The sequence below is a fragment of the Myodes glareolus genome, chromosome 2 (assembly GCF_982192425.1).
Source record: "Myodes glareolus chromosome 2, mMyoGla1.1, whole genome shotgun sequence".
NCBI classification, from domain to species: Eukaryota; Metazoa; Chordata; class Mammalia; order Rodentia; family Cricetidae; genus Myodes; species Myodes glareolus.
Window position 1 is genome coordinate 98,291,806 of NC_142027.1, and position 10,367 is coordinate 98,302,172.

At 44.7% G+C, this 10,367-nt stretch overlaps 1 protein-coding gene across 2 annotated transcripts in view; it reads right to left on the bottom strand.

The window, feature by feature from the left end:
• The window catches only part of Cdc45 (cell division cycle 45), a 35,427-nt gene extending 25,212 nt beyond the window's left edge, over nucleotides 1–10,215 (bottom strand). Inside the window, exons 1-7 of one of the 2 annotated variants that reach the window (XM_048452279.3) lie at nucleotides 10,027–10,214; nucleotides 9,737–9,932; nucleotides 9,526–9,585; nucleotides 8,334–8,426; nucleotides 6,855–6,992; nucleotides 5,536–5,679; nucleotides 3,334–3,389 (exon numbers count right to left, since the gene is read on the bottom strand). In XM_048452279.3, coding sequence (XP_048308236.3) covers nucleotides 3,334–3,389; nucleotides 5,536–5,679; nucleotides 6,855–6,992; nucleotides 8,334–8,426; nucleotides 9,526–9,585; nucleotides 9,737–9,787 — 542 coding nt within the window. In that variant the 5' untranslated portion in view covers nucleotides 9,788–9,932; nucleotides 10,027–10,214. Of the gene's footprint in view, nucleotides 1–3,333; nucleotides 3,390–5,535; nucleotides 5,680–6,854; nucleotides 6,993–8,333; nucleotides 8,427–9,525; nucleotides 9,586–9,736; nucleotides 9,933–10,026 lie in introns of both variants that reach the window. The other variant, XM_048452280.3, reaches the window with a different exon arrangement.
• Between the last annotated feature and the right edge of the window lie 152 nt (nucleotides 10,216–10,367).

A 10,367-nucleotide genomic window follows, 5' to 3' on the forward strand; every position in this document is an offset into this window, starting at 1 on the left:
TAGAAGAATCCAAACAGATAACACCCTGCATAATCTCCAAATGGATCAAAGACCTTAACGTAAAACCAGATACACTGAACCTGATAGAAGAGAAAGTGGGGAACAGTCTTAAATGCATTGGCACGGGAGACAGTTTCCTGAACAGAACACTGACAGTACAGGCACTAAGAATGACAACTAATAAATGGGACCTCATGAAACTGAAAGACAAAGGACACTGTCAATAAGACAAAACCACAGCCTACAGAATGGGAAAAGATTTTCTCCAACTCTACATCCAACAGAGAGCGAATATCCAAAATATATAAAGAACTCAAGAAACTAGACATCAACAAACCAAATAACCTAATTAAAAAATGGGGTACAGATCTAAACAGAGAATTCTCAAGAGGAATCTAAAATTTCTAAGAAACACTAAAAGGAATGTTCAACATCCTTAGCCATCAGGGAAATGGCTATTCAACTTACAATTTGTCGTGCCTGCAAGATGTGCAGAACTTGTGTGAGTACCAACTAATGACTGGCCCAACTCGAGGCCCATAGAGGGAGCCCCCATATGACACTGCCTGGTTAGCCAGGAAACAGAGGTTGGACAGCCCAGAGACCCAGGATAGAACTGCACACAACTGGCCAAAATAACCCCCCAAAACAAAATCAAACAAATGAAATGAAATGATTTCTAGTGATATTTTGCTGTATGCATAGATTGCTGCCTAGCCCAGTTGTCAGAGAGGTTTCATCCAGCACTAAAAGGAGCAGATGCAGAGACCTACAGTCAAACTTGAGGCAGTCATGGGAACCCCGCAGAGGAGGGGGAGGAGTAATTGTAGAAGGCAGAGTGGTAGAGAACACATGAACAGAGTGGTAGAGAACACATGAACAGAGTGGTAGAGAACACATGAACAGGTATCATAGGAGCCACAGAATCCACTAAGTACGGCTCACAGGGACTCAGACTGAAGGGACAATCACGAACCCTATGTGGGACTGGGCGAGGTCCTTTGCATATATGTCATGGCTGTGAAGCTTAGTGTTCTTGTAAGACTCCTCACAGTGAGTGTGGTGGTGGGGGTGGTGGCGTCTGACTCTTCTGCCTGCACTTGGGACCATTTTCTTCCTGTGGGATTGCCTTGTCCAACCTTGATATGAGGATTTGTCTAGTCTTGTAATTTTTTTCTTTCCTTTTTTGGGGGGGCGGGGGGAGTATTGAGACAGGGTTTTTCTGTATAGCCCGGGCTGTCCTGGAACTCGTCTGTAAACCAGGCTGGCCTCCAGTTCACAGAGATCCACCTGCCTCCCAAGTGCTGGGACTAAAGGTGTGTGCCATCCTCACCCTACTTAGTCTTATTGTAATTTGCTATGCCAGGTTCAGTTGATATCTCTGGAAGGCTGGATTTTTTTTTTGAAGGAAAATGAAGGAGTGGATTTGGGGGAGAGGGAAGGTGGGGTGGGACTGGGAGGAGTTAGGGGGGACTGTGCTGGTGATGTAATAAATGAGCGAAGAATTTTAAAAAAGAAAATGAAAAGAAAAGAAAAACACCCAAATGTGAACCTCTGGCCTGTTGCGGGATATTTGTACAGTGTGAAGATGTACTGCTGTGACTGGTGTAACAAAAGCTACATATGCATATATATGTAATAAAAAGATCAGTAGCTAGGCAGGAGATATAGGCGGAACTTCTGAGCACTGAGAGAACTCTTGAAAGAAGAAAGGTGAAGCAAAAAAACAAAAAACAACAAAAAAAGAGCATTCAGGTGCTGAGGGTTCTTCACCACAGAGCCCAGACCCCAGCTTTTCTGTATGTGTGTCTGTCCTTCCTTCATTCCCTTGTCAGCAAAAAAGGGATTACAGCCAGGAATAGTGGCACACGCCCATACTCTCAGCACCTGGGAAGCTGCAGGTAAACTGTAAGCCAAAGCCAGCTTGGGCTATACAGTGAGATCTTGTCCCAACTATTTTAAGGAGAAAGTGCAAAATTAGTTGTGTAGTTTGATAACAAAAAATGCACAAATATAGATAATTCAGAGAAATTCAAAGTGTGTCAGAGAATAATTCAGCAAAGAAAATCCAAACAGCTTAAACTGCAGTCAGCTCATGAACGGTTTTCCACGTTCTATCCTTACACTTCCAGAAATGGCCTGACATTGTCTTCTATAGGAGGGCAGTCTTCTTTCCCATGCTGGTAGGCAGAACCTTCAGCTGGACCAAGAGGATGACAGCTAAGACCTTTAGCAAGCAATTCCTCCTGTACTCAGTTCAAACAGACAGCCACATGTTTACTTCGAGCTAGGATGACCATTCTAGCATTTTCATCTCAAAGCACCTCAGCTTTTTCACACATATAGTAAGAGCAATTATGGTAACTTAGTTTCTGCGCTGTCCTGGAACTTACTCTGTAGACCACTCTGGCCTCAAACTCACAGAGTTCTGCCTGCCTCTGCCTCCTGAGTGCTGGGATTAAAGGTATACACCACCATACCCAGCTCTGTTCATATTTTTTCCATGAAAAGTTTTATACACTTGGCAGGTATGTGCTCTTTTATAAAAATATTTTTATAAATGAAAGAATCTACATCTAAAAAAACATCTTGTGAAAGCATCATTCTTAACAGAAGGGCCTGGATTTAGGAGACTATCCTGTCATTCTAGAAACCCAAGGACAGTACACAGGGTGATTCAAGGTGGTTTTCAGGCAATGGTCACATACTCCAATGTGGCTGCCCCAAGATTCCTATTCTCTCTCTCTCTCTCTCTCTCTCTCTCTCTCTCTCTCTCTCTCTCTCTCTCTCTTTCATTTTCAGACAGGGTTTGTTTGCGTAGCTGGTATAGGAGGTCCTTCTATTTGTTTGTTGCTTTCATTGGTTAACGAATAAAGAAACTGCCTTTATTCGTAGTTTATTTATCTAGTAGTTTATTTATCAAACTACTTGATAGGGCATAACTTAGGTAGGCGGGGGAAGACAGAACTGAATGCTGGGAGGAAAAAATGCAGAGTAGGAGAGAGACACCATGGAGTCATCAGAATCAGACATGCCGAATCTTTCCTGGTAAGCCACTGCCATGTGGTGATACATAGATTAATAGAAGGCCAAGCAGTGATTTAATGAACACGGTTTCTGTGTGGTTATTTCGGGACTAAGCTAGCCAGGTGGCCGGGGACGAACAAGCAGCCCGCATAGCCCTGGCTGTCCTGGGATTAAAGGTGTGCACCACCACCACTCTACGGCCCCAAGATTCCTAACTAAGAGAATGTGGCATTCAGGAAGCGCTAAAGGTACTGAGGCCCATGGACTCTAGGATCCTGAACCACAGAGCTGCTTCATGGGACTCACCTTCTGGCCTCCCACTCTCTTCGTTGCCTCCTCTTTGTGGTTCGTGCCAGAATCTCCTGAAAGAGTGACAAACAAAAGAAAAATGTGGCAGTTTGAATGAGAATGGTTCCCATAGGCTTATAATAGGTCTGGTTTCCAGTTGGAACTGTTTGGGAAGGATTAGAAGGAGGTGTAGCTTTGTATAAGGAGGTGTGCCACCGGGGGTGGGCTAAGGTTTCAAAAGCCTACTCCAATTCCAGTGTGCTCGTCCTGCCTCCTACTTGCAGTTAAGAATGGCAGTTCTCAGCTACTGCTCCAGTGCAATGCCTGCCTGCTGTCATGCTCCTTGTTGTGGTGATGACAGACTAAACCCCCTGCAACCATGAGCTCTAAATTAAATGTTTTCTTTTATAACTTGCCTTGGTCATGGTGCTTTGTCACAGCAATAGAAAAGAATCTAAGACAAAAAGGTTAAGCTTGACAAGGCACATTGAAAGAAGCCCCTTGGCATAGACTCCCTGAGGGAGAACGCAGATTTTGTCCATGATCTGAGTCCGGCCAATACCTGGAAACGTGAAGAGCTGAGGAAGAAGACGGCTGGGTCACTTGGGCTCCAGCACTTGGCAGAAGCCATACAAATACTGAAGAGCATAGGCTATCCTCGCACTATACTTAGCATCTGGCCACTCTGCCTATCTGGCATCCAAAATACCTACCTATTATAGCCAGGAAGATGGAGCTGTGATAGCCCCAGTGCCTGCTAGACGTACCTAAAACCCTCAGACATTATAGAAACTAAGTACGATTCCAAAGGTGGGAGCGCAGGCACGGCAGTGAGGGACCTCTATGTGCCATGGTTTCCATTTTTGGCTCACCCAGACTTGAAGCCCAAGAAGCTGCCAATTTGGGCACACCAACAGGAAGGAGGAGAATAAAGCGCCCAACAAAAGCTGTCTTATTGGGGGTGGGCAGGGCTACATAGTGAGACCATGTCTCAAAAAAAAACAAACCACCCCAAAACCAAAAATCCCCATAAAAAGTAAAAGGAAGCTCACACAGAATAAACTCAAACTTCTGATACACACACATATATACATACACACACACACACACACACACACACACACACACACACCAAACAGCAGACAAAAAAAATTCCTTATGTGTATGGGAAAGCAGAACAAATGACTGGATGTCTTATCAGAAGCCATGAAGGCACAGACATACAGGCTCAGCATTCAGAAGGACAGGAATCAAAGTCTGAGGCTAACCTGGATTATACTGCAAGACCCTGCCTTAAAAATAAACTTAAGTCAGGGGAAGATTATGCTTTCATGAGAAAAAAAACAGCAAGTCTGCCAGAAAGTGAAGGATAGTTAGAAGAAAAACATGAAAGCAGGTCCAAGAGGGCCTCCCGAGACGACCCAAAGCTCTTGGGAAAGGAAGACAGGAGTAAGGAGGTCTGGAGACAGCAGGCCACGTTCGTTTTGAAGGACTCTGACCTGGCTCAGACTGACCATGCCTTGAATGTCACAAATATGGCCAGAAAGGGTTCCATTCATTAAAGCACATTCTTGGAAACACCAGGCCAAGTCTGAAAGGGAAACCCTAAGGTATTCCAGAGGCAAATTCCAATTGTGCCATAAAGATCAGGACGCACACGCTTCTTCAACAGTAATGCTGAACAGAAGAACAAAATGTAGCTGTCCACACTAGAGGGACAGTCACCACCTATCTGCTGTCCTTCAGCTAGTGGAAGCCCGTGTTGGGCAGAGTCCTTCCACTGCACAATTAAATCACAAAAATGCCTTTCCTGGAGTGTTTACACAGAGCTGGCCAAGGAATCACAGACACACTATGCCTTTCTAAAAACCACAATGAGCAATACTGTGGGGGAAGCAGATATTTAGTGTTTCTCCATGGCGATTTTTTTTCCTTGAATATTTGCTACCTTTTTTCTACATAGGTCTAAACTGACCTAAATTTCATTTTCTCTGCCAGTATCCTCCTGTAAGATAAGACACAGCTCAAATAACTCCAGAAATCTGCCTGAGGCCACAGACACGGGGAACAGAAGTCAGAGTTTGTACCCACACCTAGTAACTCCTCCACTCCCCACTGCCTGGTACCCCTAGCTGTGCCCAGGCCCAGAATGCCATACCTGGCTCACACATACCTCTCCTACTGTGCTTCCACCAGAATGCCCATCCAGCCCAGACGTACCTCTTCTAACCGTGAACGCTTCTCAGAAGGCTCTGACCCATCACTGTCACTTCCTGAAAGATCTTCATCCTCTGCTTCATCCCTAAAGATGTCATCATAGGCAGGAACTTCAAGGTCATCCTCTTGTTTAATGAGCAATTTGATCTAGGGCATAAAACAAAAAGCAATCAAATTTTTCTCTCCCTGCCAGAAAATAATTTCTCATGATGCTCATGCAGAATCTCACTCTGGCTTCTAAGCTTTCTGCACATTCAGACAGCACCTGTCTAAGATGAGCTCCAAGCTTCTCTGTGCCACTCAGCAAGGCACTACTGCCGTCCCGCATGGCATGCAGAAATTATGAAACTAAGTTTTGAAAAGCATTTAAAGTCTATTTTAAATCTGGGCAACATTTCTTTCTTATGCTACACATTTAAAAAAAATGTTCCTTTTGATAGAGGGTGTGAAAATATTGCTACGGTTAGCTAACTGGATATGGTTTATCTCCCAAAGGATCCACCAAGCCAGAAGCTTGCTGCCTGTGTAGCATGTTGAGTAGAGCCTGGAAAGTGTTAGGTCAGTCAGAGCTCCTCCTTTACTGACACAGTAACACCATCTCTCGGAAGTGTGTCAGGTCTCGTAGAGGCCTAGTCTCCATGTGCAGGGTGGTTATAAAACTTCCTCAGCTTGCTCTGTTGTTTCCTGTCTAACCATGGAATCTTTCTCACTCTCCCCACACTCCCTCTATTGGGAAACCATTCCCCATAGGGGTCTAACAAGAGCTCAGCGGATGTTTGCACCATGCTCCTGAACACCGAGGACAATAAGCTAAACGTAACTTTTACCTAAGAAGAAGTGCCCAGTCTCAGACATTTTCTTATACAGAAACAAATGGGTCAAGACAGATGTGAACCCCTAAGCCAACACGATTCTCTAACAGCAATTCTAAACTGATTTCTCTTGAAGAGGTTGAACTTCTATGAGGATTTCAGAGTTGAAAGCCACGCGGAAGAAGATCAAGTCACAGAATGCTTAGACAGGTGGTCTGTGCTAGGCTGCATATTTAACAAGGAGAAGTTCAGAATAAGTATAGTAGAGCCATTTTGGGCTAAAATGCTCTGACCCCCCCCCCCCACTTCCAGATGATGTAAGCTCCACGGATGTGCTGTGTACATACCCAAGAGCAGATTAAGATGAGGTTCTTGCATTGAAGATACCCCATAACCGGAGAAATAGGAAGCATACTTTGCAAATAAGATCCTTGCAATGCTGCCACAGCATAAAAAGACCCAGACTGATTAAAGGGGAAACACATACATATAAGGGAAGGCTCTGGGTACCTGAGTGTCATTGTACACATTCACAACGTTGACTGGCCTGTGGGTATCACACACAAAAAATACACTGTCTTCATCAGGTTGAAGGATTTCCAACAGGTCGACATTGGCTCCACAGTTTATGAGGATGAAATAGGAGAACTGAAAGGAGATGGAGACACTGTAAAGGAACTACGCCAAGGAGGCCCCTCCTCCTTCAGCCCTGTCAGTCTCTGCGCTCCTCTGCCAGCACAGACAGCAAGGGCAAGGCCCAGGAGGAGTGGTGCGGCTTGAAAACTGCCCACAGCAGGCTTGGTTATTGTCTTTCCGAGGTCACACTGTAAAATAGGCTCTGGGGCGCTTCTTGCTTCCTGAAGATCATACTGAGGCTTAGCAAACTCAAGACTTGTGTAAAGATTCAAACAGCTAGTGAAGAACAGAGCAAGACTTTCACATATACTGAAGGCTCTCTGAATATTGCCGAACTATACCCTCCTCTGCTGCCTTACCACATTAATAAGATTGTGTGGGTAAGTTTTGCAGGAAATCTTGGGCAGCCCATACTTCATGGCCTCCTAAATATTAAGTCCTTTATCAAATTATCCACTACAGCAAAACCTTCCCTTAGTAACACCCAATTGCCCAATTGCCTCACATCTGAACTAAAACCCTTAAAAGGCCAAGGAAGGGGGACTGCCTAAGAGTTAAGGTCAGCCTGGGCTATCAAGAAAGATCTCGTCTCACAGCACTGAGGGAGAAAACTCAATTGGTGTAGGTACTTCAAATTATAAATAAATCTCTTCCAAGTCATCCTAGAAGTGGCCAGGGACTCCAGAGACCCTCTGACGTGCCCGACCCACTCCCTACCGGTCCCACAATGTCCCATATTTTTGTCTGACCCCAGGTACAGGCAAGGAGTCTTGGTTCTGCCATTTAATTCCAAAGGGAAAAGATGTATTAGGAAACTGGAATGGATTTTCTTGGAGATAACAGAGAGAAGCAGTGTATCCTAGGAGAATAAGTGAGGTCACAGCAGGTGCTGTCCATATCCATACCGTTTTTATTTTTGAGACAGGATCTTGTTATGTAGCGGAGGCTGGCCTCAAATTTTTTTGTTGTTGTTGGTTTTTTTTTGTTTTTTTTGTTTTTTTTTGCAAATGTTGATTCTGGGGCTGGAGAGATGGCTCAGAGGTTAAGAGCACTGGCTGTTCTTCCAGAGGTCCTGAGTTCAATTCCCAGCAACCACATGGTGGCTCACAACCATCTGTAATGAGATCTGGCGGTCTCTTCTAGAAAGTGTATATATAAGTAAATGAAAGAAAAAGGACAGAATCAAGTTTTTTAAAAAAAATGTTGATTCTGTCATCATAATTTGAAGTGTAAAGAAATTGATACTTCAAAACATACTTATCCTACTTTAGAACTAGAAAGAACGACGCTAAGTATTAAGAAACATCAGTCAGGTAGAGAAGCCTAATTATTCTAAAATTCATTATTTCATACCTGCTCTTTATGTTCAAGAAATGCAGTTTCAAGTTCTTGCCACCCAGAAACTGGAACCAGCGTATACTGCACGTGGTCACACTGAAACAGGGCCTGGAGGGCGAGCACGCCGTTAGAACTCTGTCATTCAAATTAACTTAACTTGAGTCACCAGAAGCAAACAAATTAGCTGGGCTGAAATAAAGATCTACATGACATGCTATTGGGTAAAATGTCAGGAGCTTGGCAGTGGTGGCATAAACCTTTAATCTGGCACTCAGGAGGCAGAGGCAGGCAGATCTCTGAGTTCAAGACCAGCCTGGTCTACAGAGCTAGTCCCAAGACAGCCAAGGCTACATGAAGAAACCCTGTCTCAAAAAAGAAAAAAAAAAAAGAAAAAAGAAAGATGGATAGATTTGAGGTTTATGTATGTTTTAAGGGACTGAGAAAATCATTTTTAAAAATAATAAAACTTACAGGCTGCCAGAAGATGGTGAAACACACCTTAAATCCCAGCTCTCAGGAGGCTGAGGCAGGCAGATCTCTGAGTCCAAGGCCAGCCTGGTCTACAGAGTGAGTTCCAGGACAGTCAGGGCTACATAGAGAAACTGTCTTGAAAAAAAAAAAAACAAAAACCAAAAAACCACCACCAACAAAAAAATCATCAGTAGGAAAGGCTGGGGGTCAGGGTGTGAGTGTTCAATATACAGTTCTGTCACATCTGTCGAATTTTGCTAAAGAAAAACACTGAGGGAAAAGGTAATTTTAATTACTGGTGTTCTGAAAAGTTCCTGACCCCCACTCATTGGAAAAGCCACAGTATAGTCAAAGCCCAAACTAATGATCTTCTCTAATAGACTAGGGACTCCAGTTTTTCCAGCACTCATTGTGACGCCACGCCCAGCTATTACAGCCCTCTCTCAAATTCCTTCCATCTTTGAGAGGTCATTTACAGGTTCAAAGACTTCAAAAGTGAAACCCTTTTCATTTTAGTTGATGTAAAACAAAACAAGATACACTACTTGTCTCACCACTTACACTACACTCTCCTAGTCCCAGCATATTTCAGGGGGGCGATTGGGCCCCTCTTTGGGTCACCAGCTCCTCAGCTCCCTCTGGTCCCTCCCCTTCTGTGTCCCACCTCCTGCTGGGGCCAACCCCGTAGCCTCACCTCTCAACCCTGCGCTACCTTCCTAAGGTATTCAAAGCTCACCTGAAGAATCTTGCAAGCACACAAGGCATCCACATCCGAGGCCACAAAGAGAAGGACCCTCTGTTGAAGGAAACGCGGACAGGTAGGTTGAGCACAAGGACCTCAAACTCTGTGGTAACACCCCATCCTCCTGGCCCATTCACGGACACTCGCCCTTATTATCCCTTCCCCTCAGATAGACTTTGGACCAGGATCGTGAAATGGGAGTCACCTGATTGTGGACCAGCTCGTAGAACTCCTTGCGGAAATCGGACACGAACATAGCCACAACAGCCGGATACCCAGGGCTGACGCTGAGACACCGATAGCCCCTGATGTGGTCAAGACTCCCGCCAAATCACGGCTCTCCCGATTGGCCCACGCCAGCAGCCAATAGGTCCTAGCCTTTCCTCCTTTCTGATTGGGTCCTTTTGGGGACAGCCAATGAAGCTCTTTTATTCGCAGTTAGAGAAGTCCCGCCCGCCCCCCCAAAGAAGCATCATCTTGAGTCAGGTTACGAACCTTGTTACTCCCTTTGACGCTAACTTCCAGTTACCCAAAGCTCCCTACGCTAGGCAGACATCTTTACTTCGGGAAGGAATGCCTACCATCTCACCCTGGGGAAAAAATATACTCGTAGGTATAAATAAATTCAGTTACATATCGTTTGAGGACGGCAATTACGTTTTCAATGAACTGGTCGTGTTGGACTGTCGCTATATAGCGTACTTCCGCCCGAATCCATAATGGCTGAAGCCAAAGCCGGAAGCTCTAGCTGCATTCTGGGTATTGTAGTCAACAACAAGACTGGGTCGTACCAAATCTATTCGGAAAGGACTACTATCTAGACATAAATAATTGTT